Raw genomic sequence first — 16,965 nt, forward strand, 5'->3', positions numbered from 1 at the left:
GGTCTCCCTCCAGACTCCTCTAGTCTTGTCTTCCTTGGGCCTTCCCGACCTGTCGCCCTGGGGAATACAGAAGATGGAAGTCCTGCTCCCCAGCCTGCTGGGGCCACACCACTCCTCCTAACCTCTCCAGGGAGCCAGGCCCTGCTTCCCAGCTCTGCCCCCAGGCTTCCATCAACACCCAGCCCTTCTTACCAGCGCTGCGGGCCCCCAAGGGGCCCGGCCCCATACCTTTCAGAGCATTTGCTGTTCCACCCTGATGGCATCTTTTCTTTGAGGCTGATCAGATCAGGCCAGGCACCAGCGATCCAGTTTCATGGATGCTGCAACTGAGCTCTGCCCAGAGGGGCCAAGGTCAGCTCCAAGGTCATGGGACAGATCTGGTCTCCACCTCCTCCTTGTCCTCCTTCTTCTCCCTTCTGTCCCTTCCCCATTATCTGCCTTTTCCTCTCAGCCCTGTTTAGACACTCTGCCTTTCCACACCAGCCTGCGTGGGCCAGGTCCCTGCCTTCGTCACTGAGAGATAGGGACAGGGAGGATTTCTATGAGGAGGATCCTGCAGCCCTCAAAGACCCAGAGACCCTCTCAAGCCACAGGACACAGAGCGAGCTGCTTTGAGAATTGGTCGGCTGCCCCCAGCAGGGTTTGAGCTAGGCTTTGGGTGGCCTAAGTTTGAGCAAGTTGAGGTCCCTCTTTGAGAAAGGGGATACAAATTTACAAATACAAAATTCAACTCAGGCCTCAGAGGGGCCCGCACAGTCAGGAACCTTGAAGCTGGGCTTAATTAGCTTCCTGGAAGATCTGCCTCTTCTCCTGCTGTCCAGGAACGCAGGAGTCCTGGCACTGACCATCTGGACCAAGAGGGCCTGGGGGTTGCTGGGTTGGTCAGCGGGAGAGGCCCGAGGCCCAGAGAGGAGAAGAGCCGGCCCACGGCCTTGCAGCAAGAGGAGGAGGGCGGATGTGGGGCCTGAGCAGCCCCTCCTTCCTGCCAGGAAATACTTTCTCCTATTCTGGGCCTCAGTGAATCTCCCCATGAACCTGGGGCCCCAATCCCTCCTTTGTGAACTTGACTCTGAGCCCAGGAAATCCAGGTCTTGGTTTAGCCCTCTGAGGGCCAAGATTCAGGCTGCTTCACCAGGATGCTCTGTCTCCGAAGGGGAAGGCCAGTCTGCACTTACCCCTTTAACCTGGCCCCACTCAGAAAGATCAGCCCAGCAGGGGTGCCCCTCCAGACTTCTCATCTGATGGAGCTCATCTAGGAGGATATCTCCCATCCCTGAGTCACAGAGAACACGCGGCCCAGAGAGGGAAAGTGACCTATCTGAGGTCACACAGCAAGTCTCAGCAGCAATGGGATCAGAGCCCAGGCCTCCAAACATCCCATCATGGGCCCCTGGCACCTTGGGCAGCATGCCCTAGCGCACCCACATGTGCCCTGTCCTCGGGCTACCCTGGCCCTCCGCAGTCCCCTACAGATAGCTGATGTGCAGCGTGCCCGACTTTTCCCCAGCTGAGGGCTCCTGGGGGAGGAATTGATGCTCCTTGCTGGCGGTGCCGCTGGGCGGCTGCTCCTGCCCCCTGGAACCAGGCTGTGTGATCTGGCTGACCCGGCCATTCATCTCCTTCTCCCCCTGCTTCCCTGCCGCCTCCTTCCTATCACCACTCCCATCCTCTAACTCATGGTCCTCCTCCTCAGTCTTCTCTGGAGGCCCCACAGGAGGTTCCTGGTTGCGCACACGGCGGGAAGGCCGCAGCAGGACCCTGCGGAAGCCCTGCTTGAAGCGGTAGGAGAGGAAGCCGTAAAGGATGGGGTTGGCGCAGCTGTTGGCATAGGGCAGTGCCACCACCAGGAAGTAGAGGCCAAAGAAGGCGGGCTCCTCGGGCAGTGGGCACACCACATTGATAATGTTGAGCACGTAGAAGGGCATCCAGCAGAGGACGAAGAGAGCCACCACGGCCACCACCATGCGTGTGACCCTGCGTTCCGAGTGCCGCCACCGCTGGCACGAAGGTGCGCGCACCCGCCGCCCGGCTGAGCGCACCTTGACCACAATGAGCAGGTAGCAGAGGCAGATGACCAGCAGTGGCCCAAAGAAGCCCAGTGCGGCCGTGTAGATGATGAAGCCAGCCCGCCAGGCTGCCGCCGGCTCAGGCCACTGCATGTGGCAGGTGCTCATGCCACGGGGCACACCGGAGAAGACCACCACGGGTAGGACCACCACGGCCGAAGCCACCCAGACGGCTGCACTGACTGTGCGGGCCACAGGCGCCGTGCGCCAGCGGGCTGAGCGGGTAGGATGCACCACCGCCAGGTAGCGGTCCACGCTCATGACGGTGAGGCAGAAGATGCTGGTGAACTGGTTGATGCCGTCCACTGCCATGACCAGGCGGCACATGAGGGAGCCAAAGGGCCAGTAGGACAGGGCATTCTGGGCAGCCAGGAAAGGCAGTCCCAGCATGAAGAGCTCGTCAGCCAGCGCCAGGTTGAGGATGTAGATGCTGGTGACGGACGGGCTGGCCGTCTGGCGCAGGACCACGTAGATGACCAGTGAGTTGCCCAGCAGGCCCACCACGCACACCACCAAGTAGACCAATGGGATCAGAATGCCACTGACAGCCAACCCTGCTGCGCTCGGCACTGCAGATGCGTTTCCAAGGACGACATCCAGGGACCAGGCCGAGGAGGTGTTCCCAGGGTCCGAGGTCGTGGGCACCAGAGAAGGAGAGCCAGGGGTGTCCATGGCCAAGGGAGGGTGGTCAGCAGTCAGCTTCTGGCCTGGAGGAGGGAGGACACAGCTTGGTCATGGCAAGGAATGGCGTTCTCTCCATAGCCCCTCCCCCATCACACTGAACTTGGAGACTTATTGGGCACCTGGCCAGAGTTTGACGTGTCACAGCGCATCCACTCTGCACAGTACAGTAAGGGAGGCCTGCAAGTTATCCCCACTTCTCAGATGAGGAAGCTGAGTCTCAGAGAGGTGAAGTGGCCGCCCTGTACCACATAGCAGGGCTATGGCGTGAGACTTGGGCTTGCCTGGCTCCAAAGGGCAGGAACCAGCCCTGGCCTGTGCTGCACTGTGTCCCTTCGCCTGTGCACAGGAAGAGGGCTCCACGAATGTCCAGTAAACGGCTGAGTGGAGCATTCAGTCAGCTGATGACAACATGAGCCCTTTCTTCTACAGCAGCACTTTTTAAACGTTTTGGACACCATTGCATTTTACTTTGCAAGCCGGTGAGGTCACATTACTTCATAAAACGATCCTTGCCTTTTCTACATATGATTGCCCAGCTGGCATATCCCCAAGTGGATCACCCACTGTTATAGACCGAATGTGTCCTCCCCTACTCCAAACTGATACGTTAAAATCCTAACCCCCAGTGTGATGGTATTAGGAGGTGGGACCTTTGGGGGTGATTAGGTCATGAGTGTGGAGACTTCATGAATGGGATTTGTGCCTTTCTAAGGGGGACCCCAGGGAGCTCCCTTGTCCCTTTCACCAAGCAAGGAAACAGCAAGGAAACAGGCATTCATGAACCAGAAAGCAGGCTTCCACCAGACACTGAATCTGCTGGCACTTCGACCTTGGACTTTCCAGCCTCCACAACGGTGAGGAATAAATTTTTGTTGTTTATAAGCCATCCAATCTGTGGTATTCTGTTACAGCAACTGGAACAGACTGACACGCTCCAACAGGTCACCCCCCAACAGGTCTCAGCTCTCACATTTGAAAACTCTGCTGCATATCACAGGTCCTTAACCTTGAACCCGGTCCCTATATGAGCATCAGAGGATCCACAAACCCCCCAAACTCACGTGAAAGTTAATGTGTCCTTGTTTTTTTCATGTGTGTTCATCACATTCCTCAGATTCTGCATGAAGTTTAGAACCACTGGCTCGGAGGTGTGCCCTCCCCTGGGAATCAAAGCCCTTGAGGGCCCTCTCTCAGGCCCGGCCGTCCCACAGCGTCCCCACAAAGGCCCTGCCCAGGATGACTGGCTGTGAACCTGGGGGGTGGGCGGCTGGGACCCCTTCTGCCCCAGAGGATGACTGGTGAAATTCACAACACGCAGGAGGTAAGTACAAGAACAACCACCTCCCCCCGCGCTGGTGGGGCAGCTCCTCCCAGGAGAGGACCCTTCAAGTGGATCTTGAAAGTAAGAGCTTGCCCAGCAGCTCGATGGGAACCCGAGCCCTCATTCCCTTGGGAGCATCTTCTTACCACACTTCCCGTGTGTGATGAGGAGCTGGGACTCCTCCTGGCTCCCCTGCTGGACTTGACTCTCCTCAAGTGTGGAGATGCCAGGATTCAGTTCTGGCCCTTTCCCTCGTCCCTTTCACACAAGCACAAGCTCTGCATCTGTGTTTGAGGCATTGAGGGAATCAGAGGAACCTGGGTGGACAAATCTGGTTGCAAAGGGAGGATTGATTGCTGACTGTGGAAGTTCATGCCCTGCTATGAGAGGTTCCCTACCTCAGGATTTGCTAGCCTCCCTCAGCAGAACCTCAGGAAACCCAGTTAGAGGCCGAGGCTAAAAGATGGAGCCTCCTCTGGGGCCTAGACCGCCTCCCCTCTTTCCAATGACCCCCTCGTCACCAGTCTCCTGCGGGCTGGCTGCCCTGACTCTTCCTACAGAGACGCCAAAGGAAAAAGAAGTCTCTCAGAGGCTCCTTCCTCCGACATCCTCCTGCCCCCCAACACTGGATCTGAAGTGCCTCCAGTGGGACCTGTGGTCCGCATTGCCCTGTTTGGACATCACTTTTCAGATGTGAACCTCCTGGAAAGGAGAGGTGCCCCAACTCAGAGGAAACACTTCTAGTAGGTGAGCGTGCCTGGTTGATCCTGCGCAATGACCTAGGGCTTCCAGGGGCTTCAAGAGCCAGGTGAGGCAATGCCAAGAGTGGCAAAGAACCCCTTGGCCCTGGCTCCTCCTGATGGTTCCGCAGGCTGGCCAGGCTCAGAGCATCCCCTCCGGGCTCTTCCATGCCTGATGAGAGCCCTCATCCCACCCTCACCCCAGGCACTAAGGGAGGAGCAGTCGACAGTGCATTCACAGGATCCCAACAGTGCTGCCAGCCCCTTGTCACTGAGCCCTGACGGTCAGGTTCCAGGCTAAGGAGTGATGTGCACCGTCCTACAGGGTTTTATGAGGCACTAGTGTTGTCCCCATAATACAGACAGAGAACAGAGTTGAGGCCATGCGCTCTGGTCACACAGCTAGGAAGGGGCAAAGCTGCGAGGATTCTTAAGACCATCCCCCACCCCTCCACTTCACAGGTGGGTGGATTGAGGCCAGTCCTGAAGAAGGCACTCATCTAAGTGTCATAACTGGTCGGGGCCTCCAGCTGGCATCCACCCCTCCCACCAGTCTATTCAGAGCTCTCCTCACTGCTTCTCAGACTCTTGAACTATTAAGATCATGGACCCAAATCCCTAGACACTTAGAGACCTAAAAATAGAATTTTAGAATCTTAGAACTGAGTTGTAGAGTCATAGATTTTTAGACTCTGTGTCTTTGAACTGGAAAAGGTCAGAATTCCAGAATGCTGGAATCAGCCTTCTTTAGACCTGGAATTGTGAACCTGGGACCTTACAATCCAGACCTCCTCAGCCAGGGAGCCTTACGTCACCCATCCATCTGACTCACCTCCCTGTGTGCAGATCCCCTTTATAGCATCCTCGCCAGGCGGCCAATCACAACCCAGGGCTGGAGGAGGGAGGGGAGCACCAGGCTCCGGGAGAGGAGCAGCGAGCCAGGCAAACCTAATTTCCAGGCTGCAGGGACAGATGCCCCCCGGCAAAGCCTGAGGGTAAGCTCTGAGCACAGCCCCTCCAGCCCAGGCACACACGTGTGTACCCACACACACGAACACGTGCTAACACTCATGGCCATGGGAACGCAGTGTACCAGCCAGGCCCTGCCTTTGTTCAGAAGAATGAAATAGCCCCTCCAGAGCCCCTGGCCCCCCTGGAAGACTCCCTCCCTGCACCCTTATCTGGGCTTATCTTCCCCATCAAAGTTTAACGGGTCGGAGTGCCAGAAGCAAGGAAATTACAGCTTTCCATGGGCGTAAGTCAGACCTGCAATTTAGATGCCATCTTTTCTTTAAGGAGCCGGAACACTGTGCATGATTTAGTTCATCCTTTGGGGAGGAGGGCCTTTTTCTCCCTGTCTGGTTTATCTTTGGCACAAGCTTGCCTGGAAGCCGGGGGCGGACTCTTCAGAGGACTGTTCCAGAGGGAACAGAGGTCCAGAGAGGGTGAGTGGCTGTCTTGAGCCCCACAGCAATTCAGGACTGCCCCTCAGGGATGCCAGACACCCCAGTCATTCTCCGTTTGTCTGTCTCCCACCCCTTCCCCTCTAGAGTGTCGGTTCTTGGGCGCAGGACCCTGAGTTATTTATTTCTGTAACCCCAGCGCCTAACACGGCACCCAGGACATCTGCAAATGGGAGCAGACCGAGCAGTTCAGCAAGAAGCAGCCCCAGCCAGGTGGGAGGGCGCTCCCGGGCAGAGGCCTCGAACTCACATCCATGAGATCCTCACCAAGCCCAAGAGGGAGGGTTTTTAGAGAGGAGGAATTTGAGGCTCAGAGAGGCTCAGTAAATTATACAAGGTCACTCAGCTGATGAGTAGGAGGTCAGAATTCAAACCCAGTCCTGTCCATTCTTAAACTATCAGTACCTCCCGGCCCTGTGGGTTTCCCTGAGGGCCTCAGACTAAGAGAAAATGAGGACTGGAACAACCTCTGATCTCCCTGGCTGACTCTGCATTCTGCTCCCTGTTGCTCCCCTGGGCCGACCCCCAGGGCCGAGGCCCAGATTGTGCTGATCAGTGCCAGCTGCCTCACTCCGACCTCAGACCCGGGTCTGACCCCCAGGAACACAGCCCGCAAGCCCACAAACCCTAGGCTGGGGGCTTGGGCTCTGCCGCAGAGCGATGATGCCAAACTGCTGTGTGACCTCGGGCAACTCACTTCCCATCTCTAGACCTCAGTTTCCTCTTATGAAAATGAAGACAAGCATACCCACCTCCTAGGGTTGCTGTAAAGATTGAAGGGGAGCATGCTGAGCACAGCCCAGCACAGAGAGGGGCTCAGGAAAGCTGGCACTTGAACCAAGGAGGCCAGATGCCACGCCATGAGCATCTGGTTTCGTCCCGCTCCGACATTCTGCTGTTACGTGACTTCAAGATTCTAGAATCCTGGCATGAGATTCCGAGATTAATGTCCACTCCCCAAGCCCCCACCATCCACCGAGAGGTCCCAGGAAGCCCTTCTTCCTCCCTGGGACCACCCACCCTCTCCCAGCCCCCAGCTCCAGCCTCCCAAGTTTATCCTGGGCAGAGGGTGGGCTCCAGCACCCCACCCTCTGGGACCCCATCAGGGCCGCAGCCTCCTTACCTGCCCGCGGGCTGAGGGCTCCCCTCCTTGCTGCCAAGCTGGTTATCATTCTGCTGCCCCCTCTCCCTGTCCAGTCCCCAGGCCCCACTGAGCACCGCTTAGCCGGGGTCCCCACACAGTGTCCACTTCTACACTGCTTGAGGGACTGGGCCCCCTCCTAGGCCTGCGGCGGCCACGTCTGCCCACAGAGCCGCTCCCATCTGGTCTCCAGCCCTGACTTCCCACCGGCGCCTGGTGCATCACCCCCCCATCTCCAGGACACGTCCTTGGGTGGGAGGGTAGGGGCAGAGATGAGGGGGTCTGCAGGCAGGAGCCTGGGGTGGGGGTGGAGGGAGAAGCTCCCTAAGGGAAAGAAGAGAAATGGGGAAGAGGGGACTCTAAGAAACCAATAGAAATAGAGGGAAAAGCGGGGTCGGTTGGAGGTGGAGAGAGAGGAAGAGCCAGAGAGAGAAGACGGTGAGTGGGTGGAAAGCCAGAATGAGGGGGAGTGATGGGAAATGCCTGCCTGACAGGAGAAGAGAAAGAGAAGGAAAGAGTGAGAGAAGGGGCAAGAGAAAGGAATGCAGAGGGAGATGCAGGGAAAGAGCGCAGGGAAGAAAGGAGAAGGAGGGGGTGGCAGGGAGAGTGACAGAGAGGGATTGTGCCACAGATGGTGACATGGAGAGCCAGGGAAGGAGGGAGCAGGAGTGGGGGTGCGGGAAGGGCTGAGAGGAGGGGCCAGGAGGAGGGGCCGGAGCGAAGGTGCAGGCGGGGGGTGGGGGGGCGGTGCGGGGAGGGGCGGCAGGTTAGGGGAGGAGGCTGGAAGGGGGGCAGACCCTGTTACCGGGGAGATTTCAGCCACCCACGCTGGCCTTGGTTTCCACAGGGGCTTGGAAATGAGAGTGTGGTGTTCAGGGTTGCTGGGGGCCGAGAGCCAGTGGCCAGACGCCTCCCAGGCCACCGTGGGCACACATCCCCCAGAGCAACAGCTGGGTCCCAAGGCCAGTGCTGCGAAGAGGGCTGGGAGCATCGGATGAGCACTGGGCAGGGAGTCCGCAGTTCCGCAGTCTGGGTTCCTCGGCCAGGGGCTGGATGCCAGCCACAGAGGAAAGCCAGGCGGGGATTATCAGTCTAGATGGGTCTGGGGAGCCCCGGGAATGGTGAAGACTAGAACAGGGAAAAGAACTATTTCAGACTTTGAGGGCCAAGAGGAAAAATCAAAGCTATTATACAGGAGGAAACAAATTTCCAATATTTGTAAATTGACCAAATTTCAAATCTAATACTAATAATTGAGGAGGACTTTTTCAGTAAAATCTTTTTTTATTTGAATGGGGTAACATTTTGCTTACTTGGAGTTCAAAGTGAGTATTTCCTTTCATCAAATTGGTTACAAATAGTCTTCTGTAAAAAAAACACTCTTAGCTGGCAGACTGTCCAAAAATAGGCAGTGCGGTAGACTGGCCAGATTGGTAGACCCCTGGTTTAAAATCCTTTGCCTGGGGCCTGAGCACAGTCCTGGCTGCCCCTGGACGCCGTGCCCTAGCTTGTGCTAACCAGCTGTGTGACTGTGGGTAAGTTGTCTCCTCTCGGAGCCTCAGTTTCCCCATCTGGATCTTTGGGAGGTCGACTAGATCACTCCTAAGTTCTTTGAATATGAGCATTATAAGTGCCTAAGAGTCAATTAGTAATGGCAGCCTTTTTTATGAAGCCTTCCCCCCAAGAGCCGGCTGCTTCAAGGACATCACTGTGCCTCATGGCCACCACACCACCTATGATCAGCAGAGTTAGTGTATCTGGTTTTCAGATGGGGACGCTGGGGCTCAGAGAGGGCAAGCAGTTTACTCAGGTCACACAGCTAGTGAGTGGAGAGGTGGGACGGCTTTGTGCCAAAGGTGTGCTCTGAAGCACCTTGCCCACAGAAAGGCAAAGGAGGTAACAATCAGAGAACAGAGGGAAAAAAGAAATGAGTCTTTGTTGAGCACCTACTGTGTGCCAGGCACCATCCAGGCCCCTTTCTGTACTGAGTCATTTTTTAGGACCAGAGCTGGACCTACTTTGTCAGTAGGTCCCTAGGGCTGCCACGTGGTAGGCCCTCAGAGAGCAGGGAATCCAGCTTTTCCGGAGGGGGTGCTCTGGCTGCAGCAGCACACAGTAGGACTAGGGAAGGACACACCACTTCCACCTGGAGCCCCCCTCCCTGCCTCCCCACTGCCCCGTCTGTCTCTCTGGCAAGGCCCTGCCTCCAGGCGGCAGGGTTCTGTCTGCACAAGTTTGCGAGGAGTAGTTGGGTTCTGAGGCAGCTCCTGGGAGTGAGGGGGCTTTCAGGGGCACTGTCCCTCCCTGGCCCAACCCTCCAGGGCTTCTCAGCAGCTCAGAATACAGTCCCCCCACAAAGCATTCCCAGGGGTTTCACACCTTCCCAGCCTCACCACCTGCTCATGTCTCCTCCTCTGCTCATTTTCTTCACCTGTCTGTGTTCCAGGCACACCCAGCCTCGCTCATTCATTCGTTTGTTCCATGTATCATTCATTCATCAGCCGGATGACCTCAGAAGGCCTCTCTGAGGATGTCAGAGAGATGGAGCAAATATCTGGGAAGATCGGGAAGGGCCGTTATGGGCACTGAGGTGATGACCAGCATGCATCTAAGGGATGAGGAGGAGACCAGGAGAGAGGAGGGAGGTGGGGAGACCACCGAGGCCACGGAGGGCCTTGTCGTCTTAGGCTCAGAGTGTTGGGAGCCTCTCCGGGTGCAAGCAGAGGAGTTTCGTGACCTGATTTGTTTTTCAAAGGCTCACCAGTCAGGAACCGGTGAGAAAGTGTTGCTTCTCCTCAGGACCTTTGCACACTCTGTGTCCCCCGCCTGGGACACTCTTCTCACCCCATTCCATCCCCATCCGTGAGGAGTCCTCCTTCAGGGAGCCTCCTGCTGGAAAACTCCCCTGCCCTGGACTAGCTGGGCCTCTCCCATGGACCTCCTGGATACCCAGCCCCCCAGCCCCGAGCCCCACACAGTCTCTAATCCAGGCTCAGCAAGACTCAGCCGTGTCCTATGCTAGGCTGTGAGCTCCGGAACAGCAGACTTTGTGTGGGTCTCCCCTCCGTGTCCCCAGGCCTGGCACCAGCACGGCACCGCACATTTAATGAGGAGAAGAGGGTGGATGGATGGATGGTCAGCTGCCAGGTGGCAAAGGAGGGGAGGCTGTGATCTACTGAATGTCAGCTGGAGGCTGGAGAGATGGTGAGGGGTCCTGGGCATCAGGCTGGGGGAGGTGTGACCTGAGTCAGACACCAGCCCCCGCCCCAGGGACCTGGCCCAGCAGAAGTGACCCTGGGGCCCCTGATAAGCCCTCCTCCTGGGGATGGCGGGGCAGAAAGAGGAAAGGCAGCTTCATACCTGTGAACTCTGGGGAGCTGTGTCGCTGGGTGTCTGGGAGCCGTGGGGTGGTCCCGCCCTGCCTGGCGTTGAGGTCCTGGAGTGAGAGCCTCTACTCTCAGGCCTGGACCTGGCCCCTCAGTCGGTAACCTCTGCCTAGTGTCCTGGAGGGGCTGCTGGGCCCACTTCCCCAAGACAGAACAATGCTATGTCTCCCCCATCACACCTTGGCCTCCTCAAGACTAAGGCCGTGTCTCTACACTCAGGTTGGAGGGCTTCCCCAGATCAACGACTGTGCCCCTGCCATCAGACAGGTGGCTTTCCAGGAGCTGCGGCTCAGCCTCCTCCCATCCCGAGAGCCAGGGCCAAACTTCCTCCCGCCTCTCCCCGCCCCAACAATGCCTAGGCTGGAGGGCAGGGTTGGGGGCTCAGCTAGTGAGGCTGAGGTCTTTCTTCTCAAATAAGATGAGAAGAGCCAAAAAGCCTTCCATGCCCAGCTTCTGGGGCTCCGTCACTGGAGTCCCTGCTAAGGACGTCCTCTGGTTCATCAGCCCCTGCTGGCACCTGCTGGGGTTGAATCTCAGCTTTGCCATTTACTGGCTGTGCGATCTTAGATATGTGACTTAACCTCTCTGAGCCTCCATCCCTCATCCTCAACACCTGCTGCATAGGATTGCTGGGAATTAGAATTAGTTAACCCCTTTTCCCAGCAGCAGTTCCCAGGGACGCCTCCTGCGTTCGAGGGAGGTGGGTTAGCAGACTGGGCAGGTGAGTCTGAGCCCCAGTTCTGCTTCAGTCAAGCAGCACGACTTTGTGAAACTCCTCTGCAGACTTTCTTCTTCAGTATAATGTGCCCCCATTCCCACCCAGCCCCCAAGTTTCATGTGAAGGTCAAACGAAGGAAACTCCTGTCAGCTGGTCCCCGCCTCTCTCTGCGTCAAGCCTCATTGCTGTTACTTCGAAATCTTCCTTCTAACCTGTCCACTGCTCTCCAGCCCTGGAGCCTCCTTTCTGGGCCAAACCACCATCACCTCTTGTTGGTCCTCCTGCTTTTGCCCTCACCCCCTCCTCAGCAAGGAGAAAGGGTCTGTTAAGAATAAGTCACACCAGATGCTTCCTCCTTGAGACCATCCTAGGGCCACCCGTTGCTGTAGAATGAAATCCACCCATGTAAGGGTACCCATGTAAGCTGCCTTTGCCTGCTTCTCTTTACACTCACCCTTCGTCTCTTTCTAATTGCCTTGGCCTTCAGGCTGAACCTCACACATGCCCCAGGCCCTTTGCACAGGCTGTTCCTTGGCCCTCTCTTCATCCTTCAATAGTTTTAGGCATCAGTTGCTCAGGGAAGCCTTCTCTGAAGTCTTTTCATTCTCTGCCACTCCCTCCTCTGGGCTTCCTTTCTATCTGTAATGAAATTATTTTTAATTTGCTTTTCTCAAAGTACTCTTTGCAAATAAGCTTTAAAAACCAATAGTGCTAAAAAGACTTAGAAGAGCAAAAAAAACAGGAGTCCTCCCAAGGCCCTGGCCCACCCTGTGGCCCAGAGGCATATTCACCCTCTTAGCTACTTCTCCTTGTATTTATCTCCACTTTGCTAAATAGGATTTGTTTCTCTGTCTCTCAAATCCTCAGTTTTACCCATCATCTACTGACTTCCTGTTATGGTAGATGAGGATTTTAGATTTCTTACACACTCTGGTCCCTTTTCCTCTTCCTCTCAAAGTAACAAATTTTCTGTTAAATGCATATTCAATGTTTCCATTATTAATGCAATGTAGATATTATCTCCAGCTCAGCCAGGGGTTAATAATTGCCTCATTTCTTCATTTGCTTAGATTTAAAAAAAAAATACCTTCGTTTTCTTGGACTACTTCCATACACACCTACGGCTTCATAAAAACTTCACAATGACATTTCCAGGGGCTAACCTCAGGGATAATTTTTTCTTGGAGACTCCTAAACTCCTCTCTGTCCCCGCAGTCCCCCGCTGCCTGGGCGCAGCCGACACCCTGGGATTCTCTCTCCACCATTAGTTCAGGGATTCCCTTCAGTGTTTTCCTGTGTTACATCCAGTTTCCTAAATCCCACGTCTTCCTCTTTAATGGTTTATTCCCTTATTTTGTTGGCGTGCATCCTTAGTAATTTCCTGAGCGATTATGCATGTTTGAAATTCATTCTTCTTTCACCCTTGTGGATGGCCTGGCTGGGTGTAGAATTCTAGGTTGAGAAGATAGACCTTGATTCAGAGGGTGGATCCATGTCTCTGGTTTCTAGCCCTATTCTTAGTTTCAGTCCTTTGTGTGTAACTCTAGATAGCTTTTTTCATTATTCTGGAAGCTTCTAGAATCTTTGCTTTATCCTTACATTTCTGACATTTTATAATGCCTGAGTCATGTTCCCCCCACCAACACCAAGTGTTTGGGAACTCAGTGAACTGTCTGAAGCTGAAGATATGTGTTCTTCAGTTTTAGAGAAGATTTTTTTTCATTATTTCCTTCTGAAACTTTTATTATTTTACTACTGGCCTCCTAGACTAATCCTTTAATTTTCTCGTTGTTTAATTTTACTCTTTTTCTGGCTTCTGAGATAGAATTATTTTCTTCTAAGATAAAATTTATTCTTATTATCTTCCAACTTTTCTATTTTGAAAAAAATTTTATCAATGTATTTTTAATTTCTAAGAGCTCTTCTCTGTTTCCTGATTAGTCCTCTGTCATGGCATTTTGTATTTATTTGTGGATATAATATGTTTCCTTATATCTCTAAGGATAGCAATAATGATTTCTTTAAAAATTTTTTTCTGATTACTGCCTTGTCTCTATTTCTTGCTAGTTCTTTTTTTTTTCTTCTTGTTTGATTGAGTCTCTTTCATGTTAGAGCTTTCCTCAATTAACTAGCCATCTTTTGCCATCCATTCATTTTTCAGAATGAAGCATTAAAAAATCAGACTGGAAGCTCCATGTAGGAAGGCAGGGCTTGCAAAATAGTGGACATCTCTGTAGGAACAGCTGGATGTTTTGTCAAGGACATCCAGGTGTCACCAGATGTCAGCATCTGTAAAACTTTTCACTGGAGTGGTCGGATCTTGTCCCCAGTTTCCTGTCTGGGATGAGTGTCTTCCTGGGTGGTAGCATTCCTAAACTGGGCCAGGGAAAGGGGCTGAAGACACTCTGTTAAGTATTCAGATTTTCACTGAACCCCCCCTGTATCAGTCAGCTACTACTGTGTAACAAACAGCTACAAAAGTCTCTGTGGTGCACAATAATATGCATTTATTTCACTACACAACTTCAGGTCAGCTGGGATTGGTTGATCTAGGCTGGGCTTAGCTAGGCTGATCTCCTTTGAGTTGCAGGTCTTCAGGTCAGCTGGATACCTCTGCTCCCTATTTCTTTTGTACTCTTGGAACCAGCAGATTTACCAAGGCTTGTTCTTTTGTCAGCACAAGAGAACATGGTGCAAGTGCATCAAGTCTGTCCTTGTGGTGCATATGCTAACATCCCATTGGCCAAAAGCAAGTCACATGGCCAAGACAGCCTCACTGGAGTGGGAAAGTACCCTCCTCCCTGGAGGTAGGGGATGGACAGAGTGATTACCTGCTAAGCATAATTAAGTCTACCACATCCCCAAGAATCAGTCTAGGGCCTCACCCCAACCTGATGTGTAGCTAGTGTCCTTGGGTCCAGAACTCTCTGGTTGGACTGCCCTACCCCCATTAGGAAGGGGTGGTTGCCTGGCTGCTTAGCATAGGGGGGAGGATCTGGGGAGTCTAAGTACTCCTTAAATAGATTTCCAAACAACCCCTCTGTTTCCAGGCTCCTGCCTCACCATCTGTGGTGTCTGGATCCCCTACTTTAGAGCCCCTCAGGATTCCATAAGGCCAGTAGGTTTGCATCTCTCCCATCTCCAAGCCCCCACCCCACCCACCACGGAACAGCAGACACTTAAGTTTGTCTTTCCTAGGCTCTGTTAAATCATTTACCACCCCTCCATCTGCTCTTCCTGCTTCTGTGCTGTGGTTTGGGGTCACAGGTGTCTCCGGCTTTCTTTGAAGATGAGAGTCTGTGTTTCTGTTTCATGTTCTCCTTCTTGTTGGGCTGCTTTTCAGCCAGGGGTGAGGGGGTGGAAACATCTCTACCTGGCACCTTGAGGCCAGCATCTCTTCCTTTTTCTGTTGAATGCACTTCTGTGGTATGTCGATCAAACCCCATGGCAGGTGTTGATTTACACGTCTGTTTCTCCCGCTAGCCTCTGAGCCTCTGGGGAGCAGACGGCTGGGTCTCACCCCTGCCTCCAAGCACCACTTGGCATAGAGTGTATTGTTAATACATGGGAACTGAATTGAACTGAACTTTAGATTATATGGATGACTGCTCATCCTTTCACTTCTTCGAAGACTTCAGAAGTCTTCTAGAACTATCCTAGATCTATGTCACCCTCCCCAGAGCCTACCTTGCCCTGCCACCCACATCCCACAAGGCCTAGATAGTCAGATGTCCCCAGGGATGACTATTTCTTGGGCAATGAGGGAGTTAAGAGTGTAGGGAGGAGGGGTAAGAGGTCAAAGGCAGAGACAGCAGGGACTTTGGCCCCAGAAAAGTCATTGTTTCAGTGTAGCCCTGTATCATCTCTCATAATTCTGTGAGTTGGCTGGGCTCAGTTGGGTGGCTCTTCTGCTCCCCCTGCTGTTGGCTGGGGCTGCAGTCATCTGGGGACTCGACTGGGCTGGCACATCCAAGATGGCTCATGCAAATGACTGGTGCCTGGGTGAGAATGCTGGAAGGCTGGGCTCAGCTGGATCACTAGACTGGTTAGGTCTCTCTCTCCATTAAAGTTCATTCTTTCATCTGCTTATTCATTTATATAAACAACAAACATTTACCCAGCGTCCACTAAGCGCCAGGTACTAGTGGATCATGGTGGCCCTACACCGTGGCATCTGAGTGGCATAATTATGTTTCTAAATGAAGAAGATCCCCCAGGCTGCCTGGTAGGAGGCTGAAGTATAGGCAGGGAGAGTGGAGGCAGGGAGGCCAGTGAGGAGACTGTAGCTACTGTCCAGGGGATGGTTGCAAGGCTTAGAGCCAGGAGCAGCAGTGGACCAGATGAGGGGTTGGGTTTAACAGATATTGGGAGACTGAATTTTCCAGGCTTGGTGACCAATGAATGCTGGGTGACAGAATGGGAGAAGTCAGGTGGACCCCAGGCCTCTGCTTTGGGAGAAGGCCCATGGAGAAGCCAGACAGAGAGCCCCAAATGAAGTAGGCTTATCTGGCAGGTGCCTTCCTCACCCATCAGGCAGTGACGTTATTGCGAGGGGCCAAATCTAATGCACCCAAGCCCTGCCACCCAGCCCAGGACTGGCACTAGGTGGGTGCTTGGGAGTGGCTGTTGTCGAATGAGTGAGCATCATCATGTTGTCAGCTCCTGCCCACAACTAACATTTCTTCCTGTTTCAAAACCCCTCACCCACTTCCTTCAAGGTTTTTCTTTCTTACCTAAAGGGGATCTGGTCCTCAGCCAATTTTCAGAGCAGAAATGAGTTACTCACCCCATGTCCAGTGAGTTCTGGACACAATGATACAACGGAATGAGCACTAGGCCAGGAGTCCTAAAATCTCAGTTATAATTGCTGTCAACTAACAGTAACAGAAAGCCTGGCCAACAGTGACATAAAGAGATAGGTGGTTTCATTTTCACTCTATTGCCTTAACAAGGCAGCCATTGGCATTTGCTCAGCTGTCGACCAAAGTTGGGAAGGATCCAGGCTTTTTTATCTTTCTGCTCTTCTATTCTTAACATGTTGGGCTGTATTTTCAAGTTCGTGGCTTCAGGTTCATAATGTGGCTGCTGCAGCTCCAGGCATCTCTTCAGTGTTCATCAGGGAAGGGGACAGGACAAAAGGTAGTGTTGGCTGGCTCTATCGTTTTTTATGGGGAAAAAAACAAAAACTTTTTTTGATTCCAGCTGATTTTCTGGTCTTGTTGGCCAGAACTGTGCAAACTTGGAACTTCAGCTGCAAAGCAGGCTGGGAAAACAAATATTTGTGTCTGGGGCTAGATAGATTGCTGCTCTGCACAAAACTAGGATCCTGTTAGCAAGGAGGATGGGAGTAGTGGTAGTGGGTGGAAAAGTACAGTGTCTGCTTTAGTGAGCCGAGCTCTAACTCCTGTGCCTCTATTTCTTTCTTTACAAACCAGACCAGCTCGTA

At 53.6% G+C, this 16,965-nt stretch overlaps 1 protein-coding gene across 1 annotated transcript; it reads right to left on the reverse strand.

The window, feature by feature from the left end:
* Nucleotides 1-1,410: 1,410 nt before the first annotated feature.
* On the reverse strand, nt 1,411-2,767 carry SSTR3 (somatostatin receptor 3). The gene has a single exon (XM_072973944.1). The coding sequence runs from the start codon at nt 2,736-2,738 to the stop codon at nt 1,467-1,469; it is 1,272 nt and encodes a 423-aa protein (XP_072830045.1). The 5' UTR covers nt 2,739-2,767; the 3' UTR covers nt 1,411-1,466.
* Between the last annotated feature and the right edge of the window lie 14,198 nt (nt 2,768-16,965).

This window comes from Vicugna pacos, chromosome 12, assembly GCF_048564905.1.
Source record: "Vicugna pacos chromosome 12, VicPac4, whole genome shotgun sequence".
Lineage (NCBI taxonomy): Eukaryota > Metazoa > Chordata > Mammalia > Artiodactyla > Camelidae > Vicugna > Vicugna pacos.

Coding starts and splice junctions, on each gene's coding strand:
- SSTR3 (XM_072973944.1), bottom strand. CDS start 2,738: ATGGACACCCCTGGCTCTCCTTCTCTGGTGCCCACGACCTCGGACCCT.